This window comes from Oncorhynchus mykiss, chromosome 31, assembly GCF_013265735.2.
Source record: "Oncorhynchus mykiss isolate Arlee chromosome 31, USDA_OmykA_1.1, whole genome shotgun sequence".
Lineage (NCBI taxonomy): Eukaryota > Metazoa > Chordata > Actinopteri > Salmoniformes > Salmonidae > Oncorhynchus > Oncorhynchus mykiss.
This window is the reverse complement of record NC_050571.1, coordinates 16,059,007-16,072,147: the sequence shown is the minus strand read 5'-3', so window position 1 is coordinate 16,072,147 and position 13,141 is coordinate 16,059,007. Positions and strand designations below refer to the sequence as shown.

Here is a 13,141-nt window from a genome sequence, read left to right as displayed (position 1 = left end):
GAGTTGGGGTACCTACATAAGTTGGGAGATATGGTACTTACATAAGTTGGGAGATGTGGTACCTACATAAGTTGGGAGTTGTGGTACCTACATAAGTTGGGAGTTGTGGTACCTACATAAGTTGGGAGTTGTGGTACCTACATAAATTGGGAGTTGTGGTACCTACATAAGTTGGGATTTGTGGTTCCTACATGGGTTGTGAGGTGTGGTAGGCTACTTACGTGGGTTGTAGACCAGTAGTTTAGCCCTCATGCCGGCCAGCTGGTGCTCTCCTACTGTACACTCCACCATCCAGGTCCCCACCGTGGCCGGCCTCATCTCCACTGTTCCAAACACACCTGGAGAGGGGGGCAGAGACCAAGGTGTGACAGGTGACATTCTTGATTGACTATTATTTTATTGTGTGTGTGTGTGTGTGTGTGTGTGTGTGTGTGTGTGTGTGTGTGTGTGTGTGTGTGTGTGTGTGTGTGTGTGTGTGTGTGTGTGTGTGTGCGTGCGTGTGCGTGTGGTAACTGTGGTTGTGTGGTTGTGTGTGTGTGTGGTAACTGTGGTTGTGTGGTTGTGTGTGTGTTTCTTAGTGTGTGTGTTTACCAGGATAGAGGTTGTACACCCCCATGCGATGCTCCTGCTCCTTGTGAATGCTGAAGGGCAGACCGTGGAAGTGGGCGGTGTGATACTCCCCGTCACCCCCGACGTTCAGCAGGTGCCACCTGACTTGCTGGTGCTGGGCAACCATCAGACCAGGAAGTGTCTCTGCCACGTAGCCGTTTATGGCTAAGGTAACATGGAAAGATTTTCCAGATAAAGTAATCTCAAACACAAACAATCGATCAGATACTGTATGAGTATGAACCTAAACAAACAGAGAAATTCACTAGAAATCAATTTTTATAAATTTATCATGAAACTATTATTGACATTAGGAGGGAGTCTGAATAACTCTACTGTACCTGCGAACTTGTTGCTGAGCTGAAACCAGGGGTCATCTTTCTGGGCCTGGCAGGGTGGGGTGCAGTACCGACGGATGTTCTCGTCCAGGTACCAGCTCTTGGTCTCGTCGAAGGTGTGGAAGAGGAGGGCGTACTCCTGTAGGTTGGGCTGTAGATTCAGTTGGGGGTGGAGGGTGCCTGGTTTACAGATTACTAAGGGGCCAATCAGACCAGAGTGGAGGTCCTTCTCCTGTTGCAGGGGTGAGAACAGAACACAAAGCCACACAGTCAAATACGCCACGCCAGAACAATACGTGCATGCAGGGAAAAGCATGTCAAAACACTGATAAGCTATCTAAGGAAAATAAAAGACACTTATGAGGCCTAACTATGAGCTAGCTTTGTAATATACAGTAAGTGTTGACAGTGCCACCTGCCTTATTCTGTGTAGAATAGTAGGCCCCGGCCTTACAGTCAAACTCTGCAGCGGTGGGCCCCTGCTTCCTGGTGATCCTCCAGGTGTAGACCCTGACCTCTCCAGGCTGGACCGCCTCCCCAGGGACCCCCGCCACCCCAGCCCCGGAGGACTGACCATCACCCTGGCTCTTATCATACACCCCATGAAGGTGCAGGGAGTACGGCCTGGACGCCATGTTCTTGAAGGTCACCTGTCAAGATCAAGATCAGGATCAAGATCAAGATCAGGATCAAGATTAAAAACAGGATCAAGATTAAGATCGGGTGAATGTTTAACAGCAGAACACACAGAATCTGATGAGATGCCATGAAAATAATATTGCAGTGAATTCAGGGGGTAACACAACCGGGATTAAAACCAGGGTTCCTGCAACTGTCCAGAACCTTAGCCACTACACCAAGAACTCCGAAACACCTTGACGAGGTTAGTAGTAGTTGAGCTAAGGCCACTAAAATATGAATTGATTTGAAACATCTGTGAATTAATAAGATGATCATTGATCTCCACTCACGGTAAGGAGGTCGTTGACCTCAGCTTTAATGATAGGGCCCATGAGTCCCAGATGTTCCTGCAGCTCTCCTCTGGTGACGGGGATCTGGAAGTCTCTATCACTGAAGGCCCTGAACACCACCTTCTTATATTCCGCCAGGAACTTCCTCATTCCCCTACGCCTCTCTCTGGGGAGTGAACAGTTGACAGTTGATTAGCTGATCAATACCCTGATAAAAGACAGCTTGCCGTTAATCAATACCCTAATAAAAGACAGCTTGCCGTTAATCAATACCCTGATAAAAGACAGCTTGCCGTTAATCAATACCCTGATAAAAGACAGCTTGCAGTTAACCAATACCCTGATAAAAGACAGCTTGTCGTTAATCAATACCCTGATAAAAGACAGCTTGCCGTTGATCAATACCCTGATAAAAGACAGCTTGCCGTTGATCAATACCCTGATAAAAGACAGCTTTCCGTTGATCAATATCCTAATAAAAGACAGCTTGTCGTTGATCAATATCCTAATAAAAGACCGCTTCCCGTTAATCAATACCCTGATAAAAGACAGCTTGCCGTTGAAACGTTGGTAAATATATGATTGCATTGGAGCTACTAGAGAGCAGCTTTTCCTTTACTTTTAAACTGAGCTGATCAATCAGAAACCGGATTTATTTAGAAATCTATCTAAAATGAATAGTCAAAGAGATGGGGCCAAACACAGATTAAGCCTAGTTCTGGACTAAAGAGCATATTCAATTGAGATTCTCCATTGAAGTGCTCCCCAAAGACTAAGCATAAGTGTCCAAGAAACCAGATACTTACAAAAGCCAAACACTACCTTGTTTTTATGAGCTGATGTGGTTTCCTGATCCCATAGTCCCATGTGATCTCCTGTGCAGCGATGTAGTAGCTGCGGTATTGTCCATCTGTGGTCCTCAGGTCCAGGTTGTCCTCTGTCCCTATGTAGGCTGTCCCAGTGTCTTCCTCACTATAGTCATCATACTCCAGAGACACTGCGTTCCTGGGAGCCGTTTTGTTGTCATTGGAGACATTGGAGAAGTCTAGATCCAACAAATCCAGTAGAGGTGTGTCCAGCTCTGTGTGAGTGTTGTTGCTTAGGGGATGCACATCCCCAGCTTTCTGCTCCTCCACCTTCAGCTGATCCAACACCTCCACCTTCTGCTCCTCCCTCTGCTGCTGCACCTTCAGCTGATCCAACACCTCCACCTTCTGCTCCTCCCTCTGCTGCTGCACCTTCAGCTGATCCGGGAGAGCTTCCAAAGTTTTGTTCAGGGGGTCTAGATCCATCCATCCGTCTAACTCCAAGAGTAGAGGGTCCTTATCTGCATGATTGGTGGTTAGGGGATGTGAATCTCGATCCAGCTCCCCCTTTTGCCTCTCCCTCTGCTCCTGCACCTTTAAGAACCCCTCACCCTGTGCTTCCTGCTCCTCCTGCTGATCCAACACCTCCACCTTCTGCTCCTCTCTCTGCTCCTGCTCTAGTGCCTCCCCATACACCCGACCCTTCCACTCCTTCAGCACCTCCTCCTCACAGTTATCCACCAGCTTGTTGCGCTCTCCATTCTCTCCACCCTCCAACTCGGCCTGGCGTCTCTGTCTCCCGTTCCCCCCCTGCTCCCCACCCAGGTCCCCTCCCTCCTGGTTCTCTGAAGCCTTCCACTCCCCATCCTTCTCCAGTTGCTCCAGAACATCTGTGGGGATCCCTCCCTGGGAAAGCAGGTTGGCCTCCTCATCAGCAGACGACACCGTCACATACCTGACCTCACAAATTGACCTCTGGTCCCCTGCCTTAAATGTGACATTGTTATCAGACCCGTGGTCCCCTGATTCTCCGATGGCGACTTCGTTATCTGTGTCATTTCCTGTTTGCGGTGTTGTTGTGTTCTGGTTTAAGCCAGGTTGCTTCCTGCAGACTCTGACAGCTACGGTCCTGTTCTGTGGCTGGGGGTGGAGGGATCTGGGTTTGAAGAAGTGGTCTACGTAGTCAGGCAGGACGTCCTCCAGGCCATACTCTACATCTTCGTTGTCCACCAGCAGTTCAATGTTACAAGACAGGACGGAGTAACGGGCGCTCATGCCACGGCTTTTCAGGCGGCTGTCGAACGCACTGATCTCCCACTCACCTTAGGATGAAAAAAACATCAGCTCACAACGCTCCAGAAAACACCTCTCAGGGTCAGGTTTTAGTAGGACGCACCGTAGTGAAAACCTGTGTTCTTAATGGACCTGTAGCACCTCCCTGTTTAAAATATGTTCTTCCATTTGATGCCTACTGAATACAACTGCAGTAGGATCATTTGACCTTTGACCTTACCGATTAGCTGAGACTCCATGGTAACGGTCTCCCCGGACATTGGGAAGAGTGTGAGGACGGACTCGTACACATTGTCCTTCATGAAGGGGTTTCCTGTGAAGTAGACGGACAAGAAGTCGCTCTGCGTCCCCACGTTGGACAGGTGCCAGAAGGTCACGTCATCCTTACACACCTGGACCCTCTGCTCGTTGAACATAATCCCGTTCACGTCTGTAAACAAAAATGAGATCAAGATAAAAAACATAGCACACAAAAAGGGTGACAGAGCAGACATGTGTCACCACTTTCATCAAGAACCAAGATAACCAGGCAGGAAAACCTTACTTACTGTAGATGACATTGGAGTTGTAGAAGTCAGGGTCTGTAGGGTTGACCATGGAGGGGTCTTTGCTGTACTTCTGAATGTTGTCATTGATGTACCAACTCTTGTTCTCATCAAACACAGCGAACATCAACTGCTTCACTTTATCTGGGCCCACCTGCAAGTTGGACATCTTAGGTTATGATAACCACAAGAACTCACACTGCTACAAACAACAACATCTAAGTTATCAGTGTATGACTTGATCAAGCTGCAAGAGAAATAATGCACTGATATGTCATATTGGGCCAGTTTCAGGGACACATCTCTATTCTTCAATGAAAGTTATTCTTATTCCAAGACTAGACTTAATCTGTGTCTGAAAAACCAACCCTGTGTGTCATTATGGACATATTAAGTGTCGATTCTCACCAGCCGCCCCCTGGTGTCCATGGAGTCCTTCTTGCAGATGAGGAGGGGTCCTATGAGGCCAGTGGCCAGATCTCTCTCAGGGTTGATGGTACTCTGGTACAGACGGGTCAGACACTGGGGGTCTCCCTCCAGGGGCCCATCCTCTGCTGTTAGTTTCCACACATACCCATATGTCCCGTTGGGGGGTACAGCCAGGGAGCGTAGGTCTTTTTCACCCTCTACACACACACACATAGACACCGGGGGGAACACTGATGACTAATGACTTAGGAATGACTAAGAGATTTTATTAGTCTAACAGAATGACTATTATGACTATTAGAATGACTATTAGACTAATAAAACGTTTTATGAGTTTCTCCAGACCTCAACATATTAACACACCGGATATGATGACTATTCCATAAAGGATTTACTTATGATTCCAAACCTAAATGCATAGTCAGTAATATTATCATAATGCCAGTTCTTACCGTTCTCTGTTTTCCTCAGTGGAGAAATCCTGGTGAGGCCGGTTGGATACATGTTGAAAGGACGACTTGCCAGGTTCTTGAACACTATCTGAAGAAACAATTAGAATGATCTTTACTTTCTTTACTATCTATTCAGATACATATTTTTTGCTTGTTTGTTTTGTTGATTGTGGTACACACCTGGAAGTGTTCGTCCACCTGTCCTCTGAGCAGTGGTCCCAGCAGTCTTTTAACAGGTGATTTCCTCTTGGTGAAGGTCTGGTCAGTGTATTCTACATACACCACCTTCTTATATTCATGACCCAGCTGATGAGGCCCCCTGGGAAAGTATTCCGATAACAGTTGACTGGAACACAGAGACAGTAGTAGGAGGGTAGTATCAGTATTTTTAGGATCATGAACTCTCTCCCTTTCCTGTCCTAGTCTTTTTCTGGCTATACACACTCTCTCTGACCCTCTCCCTTTCTCGGTCCTCCCTCCCTCCTATCTGAACTCTTATTTTTTCCATTTCACTCCCAGTCTTCCTTTCTCTCACCCCACTCTGTCGCCCCTGTACCCTCTTTCCTACCTGTCACCCTGGCTGAGGTGGGGTTTCCTACCTGTCACCCTGGCTGAGGTGGGGTTTCCTACCTGTCACCCTGGCTGAGGTGTGATTTCGTACATGTCTCCCTCGTTGAGGTGGGGTCTCCTACCTGTCACCCTGGCTGAGGTGGGGTTTCCTACCTGTCACCCTGGCTGAGGTGGGATTTCGTACCTGTCTCGCTCACTGAGGTGGGGTTTCGTACCTGTCTCGCTCACTGAGGTGGGGTATTGTACCTGTCTCGCTCACTGAGGTGGGTTTTTGTACCTGTCTCGCTCACTGAGGTGGGGTTTTGTGATAATGTTTTTTTTTTGCATTGTTTGTAACTCATTTTGTACATAATGTTGCTGCTTCCGTCTCTTATGACCGAAAAGAGCTGCTGGACATTAGAACAGCGATTACTCACCTTAAACTGGACAAATATTTTTTCTTTAATGAGGCCGACGTGAAGCATATACTGCTTTGTAGAGACAAGGCCCAAATCCCCATAATTTGTGTGAAGAAAAGACGGAGAAAAAGGGGGTGGAAGGCGGGGTGCCTTGTAAGAGTTTGCCGAAGTGTAGGTAAACCACCACTACCCTCCGTATTATTGGCCAACATGTATTCATTGGAAAACAAACTGGACAATTAAGACTATCCTACCAATGGGACAGTAAAAAACTGTATATATCTTATGTTTCACCAAGATGTGGCTCAACAATGATACGGATAGTATAGAGCTGGCTGGCTTTTCCGTGCATCGGCAGGACAGAGCAGCTACGTCTGGTAAGACGTATAACTGCTGGTGAGCGATGTCTAATATTAAAGTGTCAAGGTATTGCTCGCCTGAGGTAGAATACCTCATGATAAGCTGTAGACCACACGATCTACCAAAAGAGTTCTCATCTATATTATTCGTAGCCATCTATTTACCACCACAAACCGATGCTGGCACTAAGACCGCACTCAACGAGCTGTATTCAGCCATAAGCACACAAGAACATGCTCATCCAGAAGCGACGCTCCTAGTGTCCAGGGACTTTAATGTAAACTTAAATCTGTTTTACCTCATTTCTACCAGCATGTCACATGTGCAACAAGAGGAAAATAAATTCTAGACCACACACAGAGAAGCATGCTCTCCCACCCCCTCCATTTGGCAAATCTGACCATAAATCTATCCTCCTGATTCCTGTTTACATGCTAAAATTAAAGCAGTAAGTTACAGTGACTCCCTCAGTACGGAAGTGGTCAGATGACACAGATGCGACGCCACAGCACTGTTTTTGCTAACACAGACCAGAATATTTTCCAGGATTCATCCAATGGCATTGAGGAGTATACCACCTCAGTCACCAGTTTCATCAATATAAGTGCATCAACGACGTCGTCGCCACAGTGACCACACATACATATCCCAACCAGAAGCCATGGATTACAACATCTGCACTGAGCTAAAGGCAGAGCTGCCGCTTTCAAGGAGCAGGACACTAATATAAGAAATCCAATCATGCCCTCAGAAGAACCATCAAACAGGCAAAGCATCAATACAGGAGTAAGATTGAATCTTACTACACCAGCTCTGACGCTCATCAGATGTGGCAAGGCTTGAAATCTATTATGGACCACAAAGGGAAATCAAGTCGATAGCTGTCCAGTGACGCAAGCCTACCAGACGGGCTAAATGCGTTTTATGCTCGCTTCAAGGCAAGAAACACTGAAGCATGCATGAGAGCACCAGCTATTCCAGACGACTGTGTGATTACGCTCTCCGTAGCCGATGTGAGCAGGACTTTTAAACAGGTGAACATTTACAAAGCCGCGGGGCCAGACGGATTACCAGGACGTGTACTCAGAGCATGTGTGGTGTCTCCACTGACGTTTTCAACCTCTCCCTGACCCAGTCTGTAATACCTACATGTTTTAAACAGACCAGCATGTGCCCAAGAAAGCGAAGGCAACCTGCCTAAATGATTACCGCCCCGTAGCACTCACGCCGGTAGCCATGAAGTGCTTTGAAAGGCTGGTCATGGCTCACAACAACACCATCATGCTGGAAACCCTAAACCCACTCCAACTTGCATACCGCCCCAACAGATCCACAGATGATGCAATCTCAATCGCATTCCACACTGCTCTTTACGACCTGGATGAAAGGAACACCTATGTGAAAATGCTGTTCATTCACTACAGCTCAGCATTCAACACCACATTACCCACAAAGCTCATCACTAAGCTAAGGACCCTGAGACTAAACACCTCCCTCTGCAACTGGATCCCGGACTTGGGTAGGCAAGGGTAGGCAACAACAAATCTGCCATATTGATCCTCAACACTGGGGCCCCTCAGGGGTGCGTGCTCATCCCCTCCTGTACTCCCTGTTCAGACACAACTGTGTGGCCGGGCACGCCTCCAACATCACCATTAAGTTTACTGACGACACAACAGTGGTAGGCCTGATCACCGACAACGATGAGACAGCCTATAGGGAGGAGGTCAGAGACCTGGCAGTGTGGTGCCAGGACAACAACCTCTCCCTCAATGTGAGCAAGACAAAGGAGTTGATCGTGGACTATAGGAAAAGGAGGGCTGAACAGGGCCCCATTAACATTGACAGGGCTGAAGTGTCGAGAGTTTCAAGTTCCTTGGTGTCCACATCACCAACGAAGTACCATGGTCCAAACACACTAAGACAATTTTGATGAGGGCACGACAACACCTTTTCCCCCTCAGGAGACTGAAAAGATTTGACATGGCTCCCCAGATCCTGAAAAAGTGAAAAAGTTCTAAAGCTGCACCATCGAGAGCATCCTGACCGGTTGCATCACCGCCTGGTACAACTGCTCGGTATCTGACCGTAAGGCGCTACAGAGGGTAGTGCATACGGCCCAGTACATCACTGGAGCCAAGTTTCCTGACATCCAGGACCCATATTACTAGGCAGTGTCAGAGACATACCCAAACAATTGTCAAAGACTCCAGTCGCCCAAGTCATAGACTGTTCTTTCTGCTACCGCAGGGCAGGCAGTACCGGAGCGCCAAGTCTAGGACCAAAAGACTCCTTAACAGCTTCTACCCCCAATTTTATTACATTTTTTACTTAAGTTTATTCAGTAAATATTTTCTTAACTCTATTTCTTAAACTGCATTGTTGGTTAAGGGCTTGTAAGTAAACATTTCACGGTAAGTTCTACGCCTGTTGTATTCGGCGCATGTAACAAATACAATTTTATTTGTACCTGTCTCCCTCACCGAGGTGGGGTTTTGTACCTAGCTCCTTAACTGAGGTGGGGTTTCGTACCTGACTCCTTAACTGAGGTGGGGTATTGTACCTGTCTCCCTCACTGAGGTGGAGTTTTGTACCTGTCTCCCTCACTGAGGTGGCGTTTTGTACCTGTTTCCTTAACTGAGGTGGGGTTTCGTACCTGACTCCTTAACTGAGGTGGGGTATTGTACCTGTCTCCCTCACTGAGGTGGAGTTTTGTACCTGTCTCCCTCACTGAGGTGGCGTTTTGTACCTGTTTCCTTAACTGAGGTGGGATTTCGTACCAGTCTCCTTAACTAATGTGGGGTTTCATACCTGTCTCCTTAACTGAGGTGGGGTTTCATACCTGTCTCCTTAACTGAGGTGGGGTTTCGTACCTTGCTCCTTAACTAAGGTGGGGTTTTGTACCTGTCTCCTTAACTGAGGTGGGGTTTCTTACCTGTCTCCTTAACTGAGGTGGGGTTTTGTACCTGTTTCCTTAACTGAGGTGGGATTTCGTACCTTGCTCCTTAACTAAAGTGGGGTTTTGTACCTGTTTCCTTAACTGAGGTGGGATCTCGTACCTGTCTCCTTAACTAAGGTGGGGTTTTGTACCTGTCTCCTTAACTGAGGTGGGGTTTCACACCTGTCTCCTTAACTGAGGTGGGATTTCGTACCTGTCTCCTTAACTGAGGTGGGGTTTCATACCTGTCTCCTTAACTGAGGTGGGATTTCGTACCTTGCTCCTTAACTAAGGTGGGGTTTTGTACCTGTCTCCTTAACTGAGGTGGGGTTTTGTACCTGTTTCCTTAACTGAGGTGGGATTTCGTACCTTGCTCCTTAACTAAGGTGGGGTTTTGTACCTGTCTCCTTAACTGAGGTGGGGTTTCATACCTGTCTCCTTAACTGAGGTGGCGTTTTGTACCTGTTTCCTTAACTGAGGTGGGATTTCGTACCTTGCTCCTTAACTGAGGTGGGGTTTTGTACCTGTCTCCTTAACTGAGGTGGGGTTTCGTACATGTCTCCTTAACTGAGTTGGGGTTTTGTACCTGTCTCCTTAAAGTGAGGTTTCGTACCTGTCTCCCTGGCTGAGGTGGGGTGCGTAATCCCAACTGATCTCCTCAGCAGCAATGTAATGGACCCAGACTTTGTTCTTCCCCCCTCGAGAGCGCCCCACAGCCCGACTTTTCACAGGCTTAAACACAAATAACTCAAACATGTCATCTCCATATTCATAGTCCTCCTCATTCTCAGACTGCTGGACCCGACGCACATCAGGACCGGGCACCGTCACAGGCTCTGGGCAGTCCTCCACCTCAAAGACTGCACTCATGCCCACTGGAACAAAAATATACAAAGACATCTTATAGCACCTCATAAGACACCTTATGAACACCTTAGAGCACATTCTCAACAACATAATTATTCATGCAACTCGGGCTCAAATGTATAAGTCTCACTCTGGTACCTCACACAGGAGTGTCAAATCAAATTGGGAACTTTCAAATTTATCAAAACTTTATTTCACAACTTTGCAAGAACATACTCTTACCGTGGCTGTTTGCTTGGATCTGACAGCTGATGAGGAACTTCCCCTGAGTGCTGGGCTTCATCTCCGCCGTGGTAAAGGTCATAGGGGTCATCTCCACAGTAACCTTACGGTGGGCCATCACCTGGAATGACAAGGGTAGAGTTAGGCTCAGACTGAAATGCTGCTGAACTGGTTACACATTCTTACAAATGTTTTATAACAACTTCATTGTCAAAACCTTCTGAAATTAGTAATGATTTGTTGACAGCTTTAAGTAAACCCTGATTTAAACTTGAATTATCTGCTGTACCTGCAGAGTGTGATCCTGGAACTGTATAGAGTGGATCTCTGGAGACGTTTCCATTCCAATGAGATGCCAGAACACATGATCTCGTCCCTGGCACATCGTCAGACCTACACACATACCAAACATAGTTGACAACAGGACTAAACTGTTGACTCTATACAGTAACATGTTAAACTAGCTCCTGACCTGGTAGAGTTGAGTTGACGTATCCATTGATAGTGTGGTACTGTTTTCTTGCACTGGCCTTCTTAAATCTTTCCCGGAAACTCCCCACCTCTCCGTACCAGCTCTTACTCTCATCAAAAACAGCAAAGAGCAGAATAAACTCTCTGCTTTTCCGAACTCCATTATCTGTAAATGCAGCTGTGAGAACCCAAGGGAAGCAGAGAATACAGATAACACATTAGTTGATTGATCTGAATATCACAGGGTACATTTGGTGAATTTACGCATTTGGTGAAATGATGCATTTGGTGAAATTACTCATTTGTTCAAATGACTTATTTGGTCAGATTACTCATTTGTTTAATAGTCAGGCCATGTGGTAGTCTGGGTATTAAGCTTCATAATGTGCAGTAAACTATTGACAATCCCTACTTAGTACGGCGTTTACATGATTCAGACCTCCTTCTGTTCACATAGTCTTTCCATTAGGTAGGATAGGATCACTGTATGACTGAGAGCAGAGCACATAATAAGTCCCAGTCAGCTATGAGTCCAGCAGCCACATTCATTTCCTCCTTTACCAGGCAGATATGTGTCACAGTGGGTCTGACTGTACTGTAAGGGGAGTGTGATACGTAGAGAGAAAGTTGTGGAAGGTGTGTGAGATCAACATATCAGGAATAAAGTTGTGATGTAATCTGGACGTAAGGTATGTGGGATCAACATATCAGGAATAAAGTTGTGATGTATCTGGATGTAAGGTATGTGGGATCAACATATCAGGAATAAAGTTGTGGTGTATCTGACCGTAAGGTATGTGGGATCAACATATCAGGAATAAAGTTGTGATGTATCTGGATGTAAGGTATGTGGGATCAACATATCAGGAATAAAGTTGTGGTGTATCTGACCGTAAGGTATGTGGGATCAACATATCAGGAATAAAGTTGTGGTGTATCTGACCGTAAGGTATATGGGATCAACATATCAGGAATAAAGTTGTGATGTATCTGGATGTAAGGTATGTGGGATCAACATATCAGGAATAAAGTTGTGGTGTATCTGACCGTAAGGTATGTGGGATCAACATATCAGGAATAAAGTTGTGATGTATCTGGACGTAAGGTATATGGGATCAACATATCAGGAATAAAGTTGTGATGTATCTGGATGTAAGGTATGTGGGATCAACATAGCAGGAATAAAGTTGTGTCTCTAACTTGATTTGCAGATGAGCAGAGCCCCGATGAGCCCAGAGTTGAAGTCTTGTACAGTGTCCACCTGGGAGGAGTAGGAGTAGGTGAGGCATTCTGGGTCTCCCACGGTCGGACCGTCATTAGGGTTGATGTCCCAGACGTACTTGTAGTATCCTCCTGGAGCAACCGCATCATCCTCCTTCTCCTGGCTAGAAGTGGCGTCATCGTATCCGGCCCCTAGAGAGAAAGAGATATACTGCTATGAATATACGTGTGCAGATACATGCTTGCGGGAACACACTCATTTGATACATTTGGCGCCGGAGAGGATGGCTGCTGTTTTATTGGCTCTTAACCAACTGTGCTGTTTTGTTTGTTTTTCCGCATTGTTTGTAACTTATTTTGTACATAATGTTGCTGTTACCGTATCTTATGACCGAAAAGAGCTTCTGGACATCAGAACAGCGATTACTCACCTCAAATTGAACAAATCATTTTTCAAGGAGCGGGACTCAAACCCGGAAGCTTATAAGAAATCCTGCTATTCCCTCCGACGAACCATCAAACAGGCAAAGCGTCAATACAGGAATAAGATTGAATCATACTACACCGGCTCCAACGCTCGTCAGATGTGGCAGGGCTTGCAAACTATTACAGACTACAAAGGGAAGCACAGCCGAGAGCTGCACAGAGACA

The 13,141-nt window shown here is 46.5% G+C and overlaps 1 protein-coding gene across 4 annotated transcripts in view; it reads right to left on the bottom strand.

Annotated features, from left to right (window-relative positions):
- Nucleotides 1-13,141, bottom strand: part of f8 (coagulation factor VIII, procoagulant component) — a 39,861-nt gene that overhangs the window by 20,063 nt on the left and 6,657 nt on the right. For 2 of the 4 annotated variants that reach the window (XM_021583414.2, XM_036970396.1), the window contains 16 exons: nt 12,470-12,682; nt 11,271-11,447; nt 11,088-11,191; nt 10,799-10,919; nt 10,323-10,584; nt 5,624-5,789; nt 5,444-5,531; nt 4,971-5,188; nt 4,566-4,716; nt 4,238-4,447; nt 2,741-4,046; nt 1,919-2,084; nt 1,367-1,597; nt 951-1,179; nt 592-774; nt 222-338 (listed from right to left, as the gene is read on the bottom strand). In XM_021583414.2, the coding sequence (XP_021439089.2) occupies nt 222-338; nt 592-774; nt 951-1,179; nt 1,367-1,597; nt 1,919-2,084; nt 2,741-4,046; nt 4,238-4,447; nt 4,566-4,716; nt 4,971-5,188; nt 5,444-5,531; nt 5,624-5,789; nt 10,323-10,584; nt 10,799-10,919; nt 11,088-11,191; nt 11,271-11,447; nt 12,470-12,682 (3,942 nt within the window). The remainder of the gene's footprint in view (nt 1-221; nt 339-591; nt 775-950; nt 1,180-1,366; nt 1,598-1,918; nt 2,085-2,740; nt 4,047-4,237; nt 4,448-4,565; nt 4,717-4,970; nt 5,189-5,443; nt 5,532-5,623; nt 5,790-10,322; nt 10,585-10,798; nt 10,920-11,087; nt 11,192-11,270; nt 11,448-12,469; nt 12,683-13,141) is intronic. The other 2 variants (XM_036970395.1, XM_036970394.1) reach the window with 2 other exon arrangements.